The sequence below is a fragment of the Eurytemora carolleeae genome, unplaced genomic scaffold, assembly GCF_000591075.1.
Source record: "Eurytemora carolleeae unplaced genomic scaffold, Eaff_2.0 scaffold1732, whole genome shotgun sequence".
Taxonomy (NCBI): Eukaryota; Metazoa; Arthropoda; class Copepoda; order Calanoida; family Temoridae; genus Eurytemora; species Eurytemora carolleeae.
In genome coordinates this window covers 21,902-40,836 of record NW_019397630.1, presented here as the reverse complement: position 1 = coordinate 40,836, position 18,935 = coordinate 21,902, and the positions used below count along the sequence as shown (strand labels likewise).

Here is an 18,935-nt window from a genome sequence, read left to right as displayed (position 1 = left end):
AACATTCCTTCTAAAGTATTTGTTTAAAAGAGTTGTAAAGCATTGATTTCTTAACGCTAGGAGGATTATGTAACCTATTCTCACACCTTTTAATTTTTGGAATATTTCATAAAAAGAACTCTGTTAGATCAAAAGTCTAAGTTCCTATTCAACCTTTAAAGAAATCAAACTTCTGAGTCCCTATTCCCACTGCAACACTGAAACCATGTCATATACATATATAAAGCGTATATCCAACCTGAATGTTTGACTATCCAGGACGGATATTATTCCATCTGAATATCCCAGGAAGAGAATGGTATCCCGGAGAAGTATAACTGTAGGACTCTTCTCTTGTTTTCTGGATACAAGACGATCTTCTCTCTCCTCTACACTACGGTTTACCCACTCCAACAACTAGAATTAATATTAAAATGTAAATCAAAAGTCGTCTTCATTGAAATGATTTATACGCGACAATAGTAAAATATTGATATTTCTACCAAGCTATCAAACATTATGGATACAAATAAAGAGAAGCTGTCACCTTACCAACTTTTCATTGTTTACTCATGTTAATTGTAAACAATAATGTTTCTTCTGCTGACTAAAACAACTGAAGAAATATTAAAAACCACTTTACGCTCTTATTTATAAATTGTACACTGTAAGAATGTCTTATTGGTTTCAATAAAAATCTGAAGTTTTTACTTCAATACTTCACTTTGAGCTTAACTACACTGTCTAGTAAGTCACTCCCTTTAAACTTTGTTAAAAACAACACCAAGATGATTTAAACATTCTTTTTAACTTTTTCTAAATGATTTTACACATTGTTTAAAACTATTTCTGAATGATTTTAAAATTTCTTTCAACTAATTCTTGTAGTTTTCAAGTTTATGTGATGTTAGTATTAGAATAGTTGAAATAACTCTGGGAAAAGTAAATAAAGTTTTGATGGAAAAAAGAAAAAGAAATAAAAAGAATAAATAACTAGCTCCTTCTCCTGAATATGGAATCTAGTAGAGAAAACTTCTTAAAAGAGGAATATTCACATAGGGGAGTCTTAAAAACTGCATAAAAGAGGAATATTCACATAGGGGACCCATAAAGAACTTCTTAGAAGAGGAATATTCACATAGGGGACCCATAAAAAACTGCTAAAAAGAGGAATATTCACATAGGGGACCCATAAAAACTGCTTAAAAGAGGAATATTCACATAGGGGACCCATAAAAAACTGCTTAAAAGAAGAATATTCACATAGGGGACCCATAATAAACTGCTTAAAAGAGGAATATTCACATAAGGGACCCATAATAAACTGCTTAAAAGAGGAATATTCACATAGGGGACCCATAATAAACTACACCGATTTATTTCCTTCTAAAACCATATATATGTGCAAGACAGAAGTCAACACTTTTTTAATCAAGCATTGATCGCCAGCTTTTGTAAATTTCAAGATTCTTTGTATTCATGTACGATGTCCCGCGGTGGTCAAACTCTGTGGGGATCACTTTATGTGAGGAATCAATCATTGATCCTCGTAATATATCCTTCTAAAACCATATATATGTGCAAGACAGAAGTCAACACTTTTTTAATCAAGCATTGATCGCCAGCTTTTGTAAATATCAAGATTCTTTGTATTCATGTACGATGTCCCGCGGTGGTCATACTCTGTGGGGATCACTTTATGTGAGGAATCAATCATTGATCCTCGTAATATATCCTCATTGTATATCAAGGTCAAGCGTTCAAGATTAACAAACAATCCACGGAAAAGATCCGAACATTATTGCTTATTTACAAATTTCAGTGTCATAGAAGACTAGATTTAACCTTGCGAGCTGCAGTTGTTAATCTTGATTCTTGAACACTTGCTCTAGATATTCAATGTGGGTACTGTTATACTTGCTCTAGATACTCAATGTGGGTACTTTTACACCTGCTCTAGATATTCAATGTGGGTACTGTTACACCTACTCTAGATATTCAATGTGGGTACTTTTAAACTTGCTCTAGATATTCAATGTGGGTACTTTACACCTGCTCTAGATATTCAATGTGGGTACTTTTACACCTGCTCTAGATATTCAATGTGGGTACTTTTACACCTGCTCTAGATATTCAATGTGGATACCGTTATACTTGCTCTAGATATTCAATGTGGGTACTTTTATACTTGCTCTAGATATTCAATGTGGGTATTTTTACACCTGCTCTAGATATTCAATGTGGGTACTGTTACACCTGCTCTAGATAATCAATGTGGGTACTTTTACACCTGCTCTAGATAATCAATGTGGGTACTTTTACACTTGCTCTAGATATTCAATGTGGGTACTGTTACACCACCTCTAGATATTCAATGTGGGTACTTTTACACCTGCTCTAGATATTCAATGTGGGTACTGTTAAACCTGCTCTAGATATTCAATGTGGGTACTGTTACACCACCTCTAGATATTCAATGTGGGTACTTTTACACCACCTCTAGCTATTCAATGTGGGTACTGTTACACCTGCTCTAGATATTCAATGTGGACACTGTTACACCTGCTCTAGATATTCAATGTTTGTACTGTTTCACTTGCTCTAGATATTCAATGTGGGTACTGTTACACCTGCTCTAGATATTCAATGTGGGTACTTTTACACCTGCTCTAGATATTCAATGTGGGTACTGTTACACTTGCTCTAGATATTCAATGTGGGTACTGTTACATCTGCTCTAGATATTCAATGTGGGTACTTTTACACCTGCTCTAGATATTCAATGTGGGTACTTTTACACCTGCTCTAGATATTCAATGTGGGTACTGTTACACCACCTCTAGATATTCAATGTGGGTAATGTTACACTTGCTCTAGATATTCAATGTGGGTACTTTTACACTAGCTCTAGATATTCAATGTGGGTACTGTTACACCTGCTCTAGATATTCAATGTGGGTACTGTTACACCTGCTCTAGATATTCAATGTGGGTACTTTTACACCTGCTCTAGATATTCAATGTGGGTACTGTTACAATAGCTCTAGATATTTAATGTGGGTACTGTTACACTAGCTCTAGATATTCAATGTGGGTACTATTACACTAGCTCTAGATTTTCAATGTGGGTACTGGTACAATAGCTATAGATATTTAATGTGGGTACTGTTACACTAGCTCTAGATATTCAATGTGGGTACTTTTATACTTGCTCTAGTATTCAATGTGAATACTGTTACACTAGCTCTAGATATTTAATGTGGGTACTGTTACACTTGCTCTAGTATTCACTGTGGGTACTGTTACACCTGCTCTAGATATTCAATGTGGGTACTTTTACACTAGCTCTAGATATTTAATGTGGGTACTTTTATACTAGCCCTAGTATTCAATGTGGGTACTTTTAAAGTTAAAGGGTAAATGCTTGATCCTTTGATTCAAGTTATGCCTACATGTACGGTATGACCACCACGAGATATAGAAGAAGAATAAAATTAATCCGTAGATAAAGATCAATGGTTGATCTCGAGATTAACAATACAAAAGTTCTGACTTCTGAGGTCGACATATTTGTGAGCAATTGGAGTATCGTTAATATAAAAGGCTTGATCTCGATATCCAATGTGGGATCTTTTAAAAGTTTGAGGATCAATGCTTAATCCCTTAAGTAAATTTATCCTTGCAGGGTATGAACACAGATAGATATCGAAGTAAGATTAAATTAATCTGTAGGTCTGGAAATCAATGCTTGATGCCGAGAGTCACAAAACAAATAAAAACCCCGGTTGTATCTATTTAAGTTGGAACCTTTGTATGGAATATCGTTTATCTTTAACGCTTGTTCTCGATATATTCGCACTTTTGAATTTGAAGATCAATGCTTGCTTCCTAAAGTTATCAATGCAGGGTATAAACTCTGATAGATATCAAAGAAGGATTTAATAAAAGTAAAGTGTATAGTATGCAGTGTGCACATAAAAATGATTTATTATTCAATATCAGAGTTAGAGGTTTCAGAATATAAGAAAAGATATTCAGGGTTTAGAATTTAGAATATAGGATACAGGATATAATATCCAGGATACAGAACACATGAACAATACAGAATTTTTATTCTTGGATATAGGATACAAAATGTAAGGGATATCGGAGACATGATACAGTATTAAAAATGGGGAATAAAAACTTAGATTTAAGAATCATATTCATAAAAATGCTGTCATTTCTTACCTTGCTATTTTTGTTGAAGGACTGATTTGAGCTGATAAATGCTTTAAAGATGACGCTATTTTTCGGCTGATTAATCAGCAGCTGATTGACCAGACGGGGTTCTTCTTCCAGTGCTTCTTGATGCCCTTGTACAAACCTAACAAACAGGGTGCTACAGTGAAACTCTTAATAACGAATACATCGGATGAATTTATCGAATGTCGTCTTGACAATTTTTCAATGAGTTTTATACTACAGGGTGTCCCACGAAACATGACAATAGCAAGACGACTTGAAAGTCGTCTTTGATATTTGAATTTATTTGTGACATTTAGTCTTCTATCTACTTTAACATGTATGATTCTTGAAACAATTCTCACATAATTCTCCTAGCCCTGGCATTTCCAAAAAGTGGTCTGCGTTTTTTGTGCTTTCAATATTACCGGAGATATAAAGAGTTTGGTTCAGATTTCAATTTTGTTAAATAAAAGCAAAATTGTCGAAATCTGAACGAAATTCTTTATATGTCGGGCAATATTGAAAGCACAAAAAAGGCAGACCACATTTTGGAAATGGCAGGACTAGGGGAATTTTGTGATTATTATCTCTAGAAATTTACTTCTAAAATTAGGTTGACAAATAAGCGCAGCAAATTGCATCAAAAATCAAGACGACATTCAAGTCGTCTTGCATACTGTCATGTTTCGTGGGACACCCTGTGTATTACGTAAATTTCAGTATTTGCGAAAATAAATAAATAGCCATGAATATGCGGGAACAGGTTTATAGAGTTCAATGTAATAATTTAATTAAAAAACTAAATATCTGGAACATTCCATTATCAGAAAGTGAAGAATACGACATTTTATGAATGCTTTCGATGTATTCGTTATTAAGGGTTTCACTGCATGCAAACTTGTATATTTTTTACTGATCAGACTCGAAACTTTGTTAGGACCTGACATGAACCCAGGGAAGGTTCATGGTTGGTCAGAATCTAAAAGAAGGGTCACCGATTTAATTAGATTGGAGTTCCTTAAGAAAAGTAATCTAAGAAATATAAAATACTTTTATTCATATTCACTTTAAAGTACAGTACAAAAACATAGTTTAGGATTCATGGGCTTAGTTCAGGTTTAGTTTAGGGTTAGGTTCTGTTTGGGTTAGGTTTAGGTTTAGGTTTAGGTTTAAGGTTTTGGTTTAATTTTAGGTTTAGGTTTAGGTTTAGGTTTAGGTTTAGGTTTAGGTTTAAGGTTTTGTTTTAGGCTTAGGTTTAGGTTTTGGTTTAGGTTTAGGTTTCGGTTTTGGTTTAGGTTTAGGTTTAGCTTTAAGGTTTTGTTTTTGGTTTAGGTTTAGGTTTTGGTTTAGGTTTAGGTTTTGGTTTAGGTTTAGGTTTAGGTTTAGGTTTAGGTTTAAGGTTTTGGTTTAGGTTTAGGTTTTGGTTTAGGTTTAGGTTTAGGTTTAGGTTTAGGTTTAGGTTTTGGTTTAGGTTTAGGTTTAGGTTTTGGTTTAGGTTTAGGTTTAGCTTTAAGGTTTTGGTTTAGGTTTTGGTTTAGGTTGAAAATTACCGTGCCCAGGCTTCCACCAGAGGGTCAGTGCAGAACTTCAGCTTTAATTGCTTCAGTTTTATTTCACTGCCTACATTACAAGAAAACAAGTTACTGGGTATATTCATCTGCATATGGAGTCATTCATCTCATAATAAGGCTTAATTGATGCCTTCCTAGAGGTAGATATAAGTTATGTTTAAAGGGATTGTAAGCCTCATTTTAAGTGTCTCCTCATGCAAAACAGCTTTGCCCGATTCACAACGGTACCCTTGAAACCTTTATAATATTTATATAGAAGATGGCATAACTTTTCTGAGAGCTTAACCCTAAACAGGCTGTTCGGGCCGTGTAATTCCCTCCCCCCCCTCTCTAGTTTTTTGTCCGAGAACTTTCATTTTTGACAATATCACTGTGAAATTTTGTGACTGAAAGTCATAGAAATTTAAAGGATTTTTTTGTAAACAAAATTTTGTTTTTTTTAATTCAAAGGATAGGGAACAATGCGGTAAAACATCCGGTCCGTGTAAAAAAAAAAACTAAACTAGCCCATAACTTGTTGGTGACCAAGCCACAGATTTATAAACAATATTTTTAAAAAGCCCTTGAAAAATAGATGTAGAAACATGTGTGTTACTTTGATATTTGTTTTTATAAAAATAATTTTTTTTTCATTTATTTGTCCATTTTTTGGCATTTTTTTTAACCCAAACTATTAAAGCTATCGGTCTAATTTTTTGTTCAATGAGCTGGCTTGAAAAATGAAGTTGAATTTCGACCTTTTACCTATTCTATAAGACCTTTTTATAGGTGCGTCTCTAGGCAAGGGCGTGTTAAGCCCCCCAGGCTATACATAGTTTCAGACCCTCAGCCTTTATAGGGTTAAATAAACAAAATCTATATATTTACTTGATCAGAATATTCTTTAAAGAGTACTTTTGTAAATCGTGGACGATTACGATCCATTTATTCTTTCCTTAGATCCAGGAAACCTTACCTAGAAGTATATCTAGAAAATGATTACCTAGAAGTATATCTAGGATATGTTTACCTAGAAGTGTATCTAGGATATGCTTACCTAGTAGTATATCTAGAATATGTTTACCTAGAAGTATATCTAGGAAATGATTATCTAGAAGTGTATCTAGGATATGTTTCCCTAAAAGTATATCTAGTATATGATTACCTAGAAGTATATCTAGTATATGTTTACCTAATAGTTTGTCTAGGATATGTTTACCTAGTTGTATATCTAGGATATGTTTACCTAGAAGTATATCTAGGATATGCTTACCTAAAAGTATATCTATGATATGTTTACCTAATAGTATATCTAGGATATGTTTCCCTAAAAGCATATCTAATATATGATTACCTAGAAGTATATCTAGGATATGTTTTCCGAAAAGTATATCTAGGAAATGATTACCTAGAAGTATATCTAGGATATGTTTACATGGTAGTTTATCTAAGATATTTTTACGTTGAAGCATATTTAGGATATGCTTACGTTGAAGCATATCTAGAATATCTAGGATCTAGTATATATAGGATAAGGTTACCTAGAAGTAGATCTAGGAAATGAGAAATGAGGCCAGCTGAACTCATTTCCTCGCAATATTTTGAAGAACAGAGTAGTTTAACCAACAGTTTTGTTTCATTCAGGTTTCCAGCGTAGTGGGCCAAACTGAAATAGTAGATTATTATTTAGTTTTCAAGAAAAAACTTTGTGTAAATGCAATTTGCCCTCAATACAAAGATGACCATGCCCGATTCACACTGGTTTTCTTAAAACCTTTTTCTGATCAATACTGTGGAAGTAATTTGTGTAGAGAATCTACAAATAAAAATGATCAGTTTTAAAGAAGAAAAAAACTTGTTTTTAGGGTACCGTTGTGAATCGAGCCTTCGGTCACTTGAAATTACGCTTACAGCCTCTTACAGAAAAAACTGTTTGAAAGAACATAATTTATTTGCTGCAATAAACATTGTTCATTGTGAATAGTTTTAAAATTTTGCGATTTTTTTCAACGTATGCGCAATATTTTTAATTGATCAAAATTTTCAAAAATGAGATTTTTTCTAAAGATTGTAATTTCGCGAAAGATATTTCTATAAAATTTTGAAACCCTATTCGATACGTTAGCAATAGGTTTAAGAGTAAAAGTTTAACTCTAGAATTACAAGACAATTATTCAATTTTAGAAAGAGTTCAATTTGAATTGATTTGATGTCCTTAAAAATAAACTTTAAAGAATCTTGATCAACAAAATATATCAGAAACGAATGATATATACTTTAGAGAAAAAAACTCAGCGGGAGCGGTTGAACGAGCGGTTGAGATCTAGCCTAGACTCTACGCAGTTCAGAATAAGAAATTTCTATTTTGTTAAACCACTAAATCGCACTTTTTCGTTCACATATTCAACAAATAAAGTATAATTTTTGCTGAATAACGTTTTAAAAACGCTAATTCTTTTTTAATTCAATTTAAGGGGATCAATTTAAGATTTATCAAAAATTATATATTTTTACCTTTTAAGGGTTAATGGGTCAGAGTTCCCTTCATTCCATTTCTCTAGATAGAGAGCAGCAAGGGAGTATAGGAGTACTTTAATACTCCTTGGATCAGTACTCCTGTTTAATATATAATTATAGAAGCAGCAAGGGAGTACAGGAGAACTTTAATACTCCATGGATCAGTACTCCTGTTTAATATATAATTATAGAAGCAGCAAGGGAGTACAGGAGTACTTTAATACTCCATGGATCAGTACTCCTGTTAGATATATAATTATAGAAGCAGCAAGGGAGTATAGGAGTACTTTAATACTCCTTGGATCAGTGCTCCTGTTTAATATAAAATTATAGAAGCAGCAAGGGAGTATAGGAGTACTTTAATACTTCTTGGATCAGTGCTCCTGTTTAATATATAATTATAGAAGCAGCAAGGGAGTATAGGAGTACTTTAATACTCCTTGGATCAGTGCTCCTGTTAAATATATAATTATAGAGGCAGCAAGGGAGTATAGGAGTACTTTAATACTCCTTGGATCAGTACTCCTGTTTAATATATAAACATAGAAGCAGCAAGGGAGTATAGGAGTACTTTAATACTACTTGGATGAGTACTCCTGTTTAGTATATGATTATAGAGAGCAGCAAGGGAGTAAAGGAGTACTTTAATACTCCTTGGATCAGTACTCCTGTTTAATATATAAATATAGAAGCAGCAAGGGAGTATAGGAGTACTTTAATACTTCTTGGATCAGAATCAGTGCTCCTGTTTAATATATAATTATAGAAGCAGCAAGGGAGTATAGGAGTACTTTAATACTCCTTGAATCAGTGTTCCTGTTTAGTATATGATTATAGAGCGCAGCAAGGGAGCATTGGAGTACTTTAATACTCCTTGGATCAGTACTCCTGTTTAATATATAAATATAGAAGCAGCAAAGGAGTATAGGAGTACTTTAATACTCCTTGGATCAGTGCTCCTGTTTAATATATAATTATAGAAACAGCAAGGGAGTATAGGAGTACTTTAATACTTTGCAAATATTTCAAAACTTTCGTTTTTTAAATAAATGTTAGAAATATCCATTTTAGATCTCTTTATTTTACTATAGTGACTTTTAAAGTCAACAGGAGTATAGGAGTACTTTAATACTCCTTGGATCAGTGCTCCTGTTTAGTATATGATTATAGAGCGCAGCAAGGGAGCATAGGAGTACTTTAATACTTCTTGGATCAGTTTTCCTTTTTATATATTTATATATATATATTTATAGAAACAGCAAGGCAGTATAGGAGTACTTTAATACTCCTTCGATCAGTGTTCCTGTTTAGTATATGATTATAGAGAGCAGCAAGGGAGCATTGGAGTACTTTAATACTCCTTGGATCAGTGCTCCTGTTTAATATATAAATATAGAAACAGCAAGGAAGTATGTCAAATTATCTGAAGAGTTTCGACATTATCAAGCTGCAATCTACAAGACAACGTAAAAAATGCCTAAACTGGTCAAACGCTTTTTCTGTAATTATTTACATTTAGTACATTTTTATTACTCATTTGCACATTTTAGATGTTAGCAATATAGTTTTACCTGATAAACTTTTCCCAGAGAAGTTTCCTCACCATTCCTAATATTTTATTTATTTATCTCAGATAGTATAGAAACTAATGAAGTGTATTCAGAGCAGTAAACTACTTTCATATATAAAATATTATTTTTTCTATCAACTCAGAATCAAAATTCGAGATGGAAGCTGGCTTAAACAGTCCAAGTTTTGGAAAATAATCAATTTAATATCAAAGATAAAATAAAATAAAAATGGAATTGATTAGAACTTGATGCACGAAAGAAAAACAAGGAGATCATCTAAAATATTTCAAGGGAATCCCCTTTTCAATGAAAATGGCGACGATGATTAAAAAAATGCTAATCAAAATGACCAATGAATATATTCCTGCTGGATGAGTGTAAACTCCTGAGATGTACACGATGACCCCATCCAGTTGATTTAGCAGTGTACAAAGGTCCAGGGTAGGGAAAATGTATTCTAAACAGGTTCTTTTAAATATTTACCTTTCAATAGTATAGTTGAGAACGCGGCATTACAGTTATGTCATCACTTGCGATGGAAAATCATTTTTCTTTCGGGAATTATTTTACATTGCGACAGATTTCATCAAAATGAGTCAATTTAAGAAATAACATTTTTAACCATACACTGTGTTATCTACAAAGAATTAGACTTCAGAGACGACTGTACGTAATTCATACTGTTTTTTTACATTCATGACTCCCATAACTATAAACGTCTTTCTTGATCGATGCTAATCATCATTAAAAAGCCAATAAAAAAAAAACATTTAATGCAACAGACTTAATTTAAACATGGGATCGTCATTGTTGAAGAGTTTCAATTCGTCTTTACAGTTTCATATTTTGTGAGTAACCCTGTATATTTCTTCATCTGTATGAATACTGGATATTCAGGAATAAAAGACAAAATCGTTTAGTCAAAAAAAAGGCCTGCAAAAAATGAATATATCTTTATCATTATGTTTAATAATATTAAAAGCTAAAACATTTACGAGAAATAGGGTGCGGAGCGCCCTGACCTAAGAGAACTAGTTATTTTCCTAGGCATAACTGGCTTGAGTATTCTAAGGATGAAAAGTCTATACCGTTTAAATTGCACCCTGCGACCGACGGGTTTACCGACACTCTAGCACCCTTGTCCGTGAAGCGATCTGATAAAACTATTTAAAATGTCTTTTTATGTATCGTTTTCTTCGCATACTAGTTGTGTAAATGTATTTACCCTGCATCAGCATATATTAATTAAAGTTTATATTCTCCTCGAATGCGTCACAAGTTCTATTTTTTATTTAATTATTTTTAATGAATACAAGGATTCTATTGAAGTGTTGATAGGGTTCTAATCAGCCCCCTAGCTGATTCTACATATCTTGTAAACACAGTTAGTAGTTTCTAAGACGTGGTATTTTTTGGTAGAAATTGATAATTGGATGATTAAGCGAAAAATATTCTTATCTATACTCGTATACAAGGGCGGCGATATAGATTTTAATATTCATCTTTTGATGCAATTGTATAATATAGGTATACACTATACAGGGTACGCCAGAAAACGCTCTCCAATCCAATTTCCGAACTATGGAAAAATTAAATCAAAGAGCAAAAGAAAGTCATGCCAGATTTCTCAGGGTAACCTGTAAATTTATGGAAATTAAAATTATTTTGCATCTTTTTCGGATGTGAAGGGTATATGGATGGACTTATGGACTTACTGGGGAATCCTTTATTGGACCATATAAAGTTGGTTTAAAGGGAGTGTTCGCGAAAAATGAAAAGGGGTATAGGCTTAATGCGATTAAAAAGCGCTTTTGATCGCTACTAATCTTACTTCTATCTGTTGCGTCTATAAGGAGAAAATTGTTAAAAATGACTAATGCCTAAGAACGTAGTGTACATAAAAATTCACAAAGATGCAACATACGGCTTGGACCGTAAAAAATCTATTTAATTTAAACAAATCATTCAGATATTACAATTCTGAATTTGAATGGACACTACGTTCTTCGGTATTAGTCGTTTTTAACAATTTTTTTTAAACGTTCGTTTTTGAAAAAAAGTGTCATTGATTAATATGTTAACGATCTTTAACAAAGAGTTGTCATTAACAATCGGTAACGAAGGGTTGTCGTTAACGATCGTTAACTAAACGACAAGCTTTATGAAAGCGATCATTTTTAAAGACGATCGCTTTTAAAATACGAACTTTTATTTAAAAAAATCGCTTTAAAAAACGATCGTTTCGTTTTTCGTTTTTCGTCGTCGTTTTCAAAACGAAACTATCGTTTAAAAAATGAAAACATACCGGACTTTGCTCTGAACTGTTTAAACTGAATGAGTGTATTCTCAATACTTGAGAGTTTGCTCAGCTCTCCATACAGGAGAAATGACATCAACGCCTGTAGATCACTGAACACATAAAATGTATAAATATGTCAAAATAAAATAAAAAATCAAAGTGTTAGGTTTAAAGAATGGTTCAATATTGGATCTGACTCTAAATTTCTAATTCTTATATCTTTAAACCTGAGGGTATGAACCTTTGATTTTTCATGTGGCAGGAATTAATAATCTGTTATATCGAAGTTTACCTTCATGTTGAAAAGATAAAAAGATTCTAAAAGTAAAATTTGTGGCAAGTAATCAGTTTCTTTCGGATGAGTATTTCCTTTTCTTTGCAGTTTATTTTTATAAAATTCTAATGTTTCACATAGCAAGTATATAGCATGTATGATGTACGTAGAAGTTGCAATGTGCGTATATTGCATAATATGCTATAACAGAAAGTAAGGTTGGGTTCAGGGGTGAGCTTAACTTTTCTTTACAGGAGAGGGGGGGGGGCTCAGTACCTGTTGGGGCCTGAAAACCCATTGGAACACATAGATTTTACTGATGCAGGGGGGCTAAGCCCCCACAGCCCCCCCCGTGTACGCCTTTGGCTTAAACATATGCATACCTGAGATGTATCCCATATTTAGAAAGGTAGATGATCCTGCAAAAATAGAGATTTTTATATTTCTAATACAAAATATTTTTGAAAGCTTTTAGGAAACTATTCTAATTCTTTACCTGACAGCTGTCGATACAGCTTCCTCACCACAGCTGTCAACAGCTGTTGACAGTTGTTGTAGATATAATTCTTTCATGCTGTTTCCCAAACCTCTGATATCCTGAACAACGATATTTTGCTTTTTGGTTTAAGCATGTTTTATCTTATACATTTGAAATTTTTGTTTGTTTGTTTTGCTTCAAAGACTTAATTGTATAGAATTATTAGTTTATGAAACGCATGGTGTTCATCATACTGTGTAAAAAAGTTTGAACAATGAAACCTTTGATTCTTTTATAGAAAACATAACAATCAATTGTTAAAAAAGAGAAAAACCCCTATTCAATTTTATTCTGTGAAAGAACTTTAAACTATTTCTAATAATTCGAAATAAAATTCTTTCACTTGTTTTCAATCTTTTGAACTATTCAAGCAAGCTGGTAAGTTTTATTGAACTATTCAAGCAAGCTGGTAAGTTTTATTGAACTCTTAAAAAATCAATAGATTCTGTAAATAAAATTTAAAACTTAAAGACAGGCATCATTTTTTGTACCAGTGTAAAAGTATTACGATACCATCCCTCCCTCGCAAGTGTAAAGTGTTATACAGCCATGCACCACTCGCCGGTGCAAATTATTATTAAGCCATCCACCCCTCGCCAGTTTAAAGTGTTACTAAGCCATCCCTCCCTCGCCAATGTAAATTGTTACAAAGCCATCCCTCCCTCGCCAGTGTAAAGGGTTATAAACCCCTCCCTCCCTCACATACCTGTGAAATGGTGTTGTATGAGGAGAATTTGACCAGCCTATTGATCGCTGCATTTAACCAGGCTGGGCTACCACCCTCCCTCCTGGACACTAGATCATCTATCTGCAAAATATTGATATGTATTTATTTATTAGACCCTATTAAAGGGATTGTAAACGAAATTTGACGTGACCATGGCGATGACCGATTAACAAGTGTACCCTTAAACCTTTTATCTATAACCATTATAAAAGCGTTCTATTGAAATGATTTTTCCCAAAAATTCTTAAGTTTACCTTTTTGCTGATACGTAATGAATAATTTGAGGGATAGGGCAAAAAAATCTGTTGAAGCTAGTATGAGATTGATAGCTAATAAAAAGAGGTCTTTATACCGAGATTAGATACGGAAAATTGTATCTAATCTCGGTATTATTTAATCAACATTCCATATCAACAATTATAGGTTTGCCAGCGAACGAAAACTTTTGCAAAATATTGTTTTCTTATTTAGCAAACCTTTTCGCGAACTTTCGTTAGAAATACTAAAAATCAACACATATATGATTTAACGATTAAATCACATTAATTTCACTATAGCAGGGGATCGTTAATTTGGCGTATACAGTTCTGCCTTACATAGTTTTGCTTCGTACTGTACAGCCTGCTCTGGCTAGTTAAAATTCGGCCTGGAACTTGAAATGCACTATATAGTGTAAAAAGAAATTTTCTTGAATTCCCTAAAAAAATGGCCATCCCTTTATAATACCTGGTTTTCATATGAATCCTCATTTAAGGTTTTCCCAAGAACTCCCAGCCTCGATCTTACATAGTCTTTTCTATCTTTCAAATCTAGAAAACAAAAAAAATAAAAATAAGTATTCAAATGGAATACGCTAATTCTTTGATTTTTTATATATATATGAAAAAAGCAAATTTACCCGGCTATTTTAATATAGCCAAACAAAAGTTGCAGCAAGGAAATCAAAAACATATTTTCAGATTTTCTGCTCGTCTCCACACTCTTTAAATTTAAAACCAATATTGACGTTTTTGGACATTATGTAACATAACATTTTTGTGTATCTTAATAGCTCTTTCATTGAAGGAGTTATCATTGAAAATATAAAATATCTTAATATTTTGTCCAATTTACTTTAGTTTGACGTGAATCAGAGTTCTAACATACCAGTATTATATGTATAATAAGCTTAAAAATGTCAATCTTAATATAAATTTGGCTCATTTGTCGACATGTTTATATCCTTAATGAACGTAAAAAGAAATTTTGTGGCAACTCACACGACCCTTGGGAAGGTTTATGGATTGTTAAATAGAAAAAATACCTGGAACAAATGTCGATTTCAAAAAAAAATTTAAATCTTTCAATTTTACAAAAAAACCGGCAAAATTTTAAGTTTTGTAAGTACTCACCCATCTGTCCTAGTTTAACATCTTGCAGACTTGAAAACTGTTGCAGACATTTCTTATTTTCCGGGGAACAACTGATTCACAATATTAACAATATTGTTCTGCTAAATCTTAAGAATTGTCCTAAGAACGTAGTGTACATAAAAATTCACAAAGATGCAACATACGGCTTGNCCCTCCCGTGCTTTTTTAACGCTACTAATCAGAGAGAGGGTTTTTTTATATTATCCATGCCAACATATTCTAGTCATAAAGGTATGGCCAAGTCTTTGCCACAAACTCAAATTATCTAAACCCTATATCTTTGCAATCTGAGGGTGTAAATTTTTGATATTTCAAATTTAGACTACTAAATATATTAGAAATCATAGTTTGAAATATCTAAGGTTTGTGACATTGGGTTGCAAAGATATAGGGATTAGAAGCTCAGATTTTGTAGCAAGAACAGTATTCCTTCTGGATTTCCTGAGCTGTAATCTCAATTGTACAGTGTACTACAAGATACAGATCTTATCATTGTTGGATTTTTTAATTTTTGGACATTTTTTAAAATCTAGGATTGTTGGACACAAAAAAGAGGCCTTTATCACAAAAAAAGAGGTCTGTAGCACAAAAAAGAGGTCTGTAGCACAAAAACAGAGGGAGATATGCCATGAATGAAGTTGGTTTGGTCACTTTGAGTTGGTTGAATTTAAAAATTCATATTTGTGTTTGGATAACATAAGAAAAAAAAATTTAAATTACAAGAAAAACTAACCTGAAATTATGCTATATACCAATAGTTTGAATCCCTTTTTTATACTTGGTATCTGCTGTTGTAAAAAATATAAATATAAACCCAAAGATAGATTTTCACTTACATATATCTCGATATCACTGTTCAACAGGGCCAAAATGGAAAATTACAAAATTAACTGTTATTGATTTTGTGTGCTCTAAACCTCTAATTGGTGTCCAGTGATCAATAACAAAGATTATGAAAATGTCCAAAAAGTTATAACCCGACCTGTATAGTGCTCTAAAAAGCAATTTTTAAAACACCCTGTAGTATACCATTGTGTGCATGTTTTTCATAAAAAAAATAAATATATTTACATTTTAACGATGTAATATTGGAATTTTCACTAAAGTTCTAAAAAATAATAAAATCAAGTATCAATGTGGCACTAAGAGATCTAACTTTGTTAGAAAGGAACTGAGTTTTTGCCACAAACTCAGATTTTCTAATCCCAGATGTTTGGAACCCGATGTCGAAGACTTTTGATATTTCAAACTATGAATTTTGTTGGATCAATTAGTCTAAGTCTGAAGTATCAAAAGTTTACACCATCAGATTGTGAAGATATAAGGATTAGAAAATGTGAGTTAGTGGCAAAAACTCAATTCCTTAATTAAGTAATTGAAAGAGTGGCTGAAAATCCTGTCTTTAACCTGTCTTAAATAAAAATTGTTGAATGTAAAAAAAATGAGTTAATATTGTTTCCCTGGTTAATATTATTAATCCAGGTGGTAGCATCTCAGGAATCCAGTCAATACATCCCAATATATCCATCCTAATCAATATCATTCCAGTCAATACATCCCAATATATCCATCCTAATCAATAAATCAACGTTTATCCTGCGGCTTGTGGGACTTTGTTTGTTTATTCCCAAATTTGCTTCGGTGAGCTGTCCTTTCATCCCTTTTTATGCATATCAGGTCAATACATCTCAAACATCCATCCTAATCAATAAATCAATCCAGTCAATATATCCCAATACATCCAATACATCCCAATATATCCATCCTAATCAATAAATCAATCCATTCAATACATCCCAATATATCCATCCTAATCAATAAATCAAGATAGTCAGGAGTTTGTCTTTAAATCGTTTTTTTTTCAGGAGCTTGTTTTTCAGGAGCTTGTTTTTCAGGAGTTTGTTTTTCAGAAGTTTTTCAGGAAATAGTTATGGCGCTCCTTGACTATACATCATCCCTTATCTTGTCTTAAAGTTTAAGTTCTTACATCTGCAGTATAAAGTTAAAGTCTAAGTTCTTATATCTGCAGTATAAAGTTAAAGTCTAAGTTCTTATATCTGCAGTATAAAGTTAAAGTCTAAGTTCTTACATCTGCAGTATAAAGTTAAAGTCTAAGTTCTTATATCTGCAGCATAAAGTTAAAGTCTAAGTTCTTATATCTGCAGTATAAAGTTAAAGTCTAAGTTCTTATATCTGCAGTATAAAGTTAAAGTCTAAGTTCTTATATCTGCAGTATAAAGTTAAAGTCTAAGTTCTTATATCTGCAGCATAAAGTTAAAGTCTAAGTTCTTATATCTGCAGTATAAAGTTAAAGTCTAAGTTCTTATATCTGCAGCATAAAGTTAAAGTCTAAGTTCTTATATCTGCAGTATAAAGTTAAAGTTAGAAACTAAGAAAAGTGGAAACTGTTTGCAGACTAGGAACTTTTCAAGTTCAGAACTAAGTTTATTTTAAATATTTTAAAACGAAAACTTGAACATTTTTGCATCTTTCATGTTTCAGAGTTCCTGAGAACATCTTTTTGAACACTATTTGTTTCTTTATCAACATTTTCTAACAATTACAAGCAAAGTTTTATCCAACCTTCAGAAATAAAGAAGAGTTAAGGGAACTGTAAGCGTAATTTAATGTTACCTTCATCAACAGATGTCAATGTTCAATTTGCAATGGTATCATTAAAAGGTTTGTCTGATCAAGTTTTTATTATTGATTCATGTTTATGTTTCTTTAAACTGTTGGTTTTCTGTTGACTTACACATTTTTGACGTATAAGAAGAATATTAGAATTAAACACTTTTTGAGTTTGGAAAATAGCGATATCTTCCACATTTTTGATCAGATTGAGGTTTCATGGGTACCGTTATAAAATAGACATTGCCAATTTGTAATCTTTGCATGGAGGGTCATTTGAAATTAAGTTTACAGTCCCTTTAAAGGTTAAAATAAAATGGTATGAAATCCTATAAACATCCCCAAAACATGTTAACTCTGTGAAAAAAAAACAGAGTGCTTACAAATAATTATTTTAAACGTCGTCATTTAGCGCATTTTCCATACAAAAGAAATTAGTTTTACCACAAACTTTAATTTGTAATCCCTATATCTAATTGCAACCTGGTGTCTAAAACCATTTATAATTTAAGCTATGAATTTTGTTATATCAAATAGTCAAAGTTTGAAATATATATCAAACGTTTATACCATCAGGTTGTCAAGATACAGGCAGTAGAAAATTGAGTTTGTGGCACTTACTTTGTTCCTTTAGACTTCAACTACAAGATGAAATAAAACCAACCTGTTTATAATAATCAGGAGCTTCCCCTTAGATTTCTTTATTTTCTGCTGGATAGTCAGGTTTAGCTCGGCAACATCTAGAAATATGATAAAAAACTTAAATCTTTTAAATCTAAAAACAAAGATAAAAAGTAAACAGGCCAAATTTCATGGTTTCAACTGGGGGGTTTTAGCCATAAACAGCCTGGTTGGTGGGGGGTCGTTTAATGCCCCCCCCCCCCCTATAAGTTGGTTTTGTTCTAGCACTCTCAGTTTTGACACTATCACCGTGAAATTTTGTGACTTTTAATAAAAAGAAATTTAAAGGATTTTTTTTAAATGCATATCTAGGGTAAAGTACAGGGCGGTAAAAAGTCTAAAACAGCCCATAACTTTTTGTGACTGAAGCTACACATCTAAAAACTATATTTTTGAAATGCCCTTGAAAAATAAATGTAGAAACATTTGGATACTTGTTTAAAACAAAAAAAAATTGGGCTATGAACATGCATTTCAACCCAATAACTATTCTCTAATTCCTTTTTCTAGGGAGGAGGGGGGGGGGGGC

At 32.6% G+C, this 18,935-nt stretch overlaps 2 protein-coding genes across 6 annotated transcripts in view; both read right to left on the bottom strand.

Moving 5' to 3' along the window:
- Positions 1–177: 177 nt before the first annotated feature.
- On the bottom strand, positions 178–8,407 carry LOC111715262 (uncharacterized). Its single transcript, XM_023490571.1, has 5 exons — positions 8,271–8,407; positions 7,298–7,422; positions 5,757–5,826; positions 4,210–4,345; positions 178–396 (listed from the first exon to the last, which is right to left on the bottom strand). Exons 2-5 carry the CDS (start codon positions 7,341–7,343, stop codon positions 181–183), a joined length of 468 nt encoding a protein of 155 aa, XP_023346339.1. The 5' UTR covers positions 7,344–7,422; positions 8,271–8,407; the 3' UTR covers positions 178–180.
- Positions 8,408–8,625: 218 nt separating this feature from the next.
- The window catches only part of LOC111715261 (telomerase protein component 1), a 25,662-nt gene continuing 15,352 nt past the window's right edge, over positions 8,626–18,935 (bottom strand). For 3 of the 5 annotated variants that reach the window (XM_023490566.1, XM_023490570.1, XM_023490567.1), the window contains 11 exons: positions 18,390–18,465; positions 16,555–16,623; positions 15,074–15,144; positions 14,409–14,491; positions 13,662–13,763; positions 12,914–13,014; positions 12,801–12,836; positions 12,150–12,253; positions 10,209–10,301; positions 9,845–9,881; positions 9,492–9,648 (listed from right to left, as the gene is read on the bottom strand). In XM_023490566.1, coding sequence (XP_023346334.1) covers positions 9,507–9,648; positions 9,845–9,881; positions 10,209–10,301; positions 12,150–12,253; positions 12,801–12,836; positions 12,914–13,014; positions 13,662–13,763; positions 14,409–14,491; positions 15,074–15,144; positions 16,555–16,623; positions 18,390–18,465 — 914 coding nt within the window. In that variant the 3' untranslated portion in view covers positions 9,492–9,506. Of the gene's footprint in view, positions 8,799–9,007; positions 9,162–9,491; positions 9,649–9,844; positions 9,882–10,208; positions 10,302–12,149; positions 12,254–12,800; positions 12,837–12,913; positions 13,015–13,661; positions 13,764–14,408; positions 14,492–15,073; positions 15,145–16,554; positions 16,624–18,389; positions 18,466–18,935 lie in introns of those variants that run through there. The other 2 variants (XM_023490569.1, XM_023490568.1) reach the window with 2 other exon arrangements.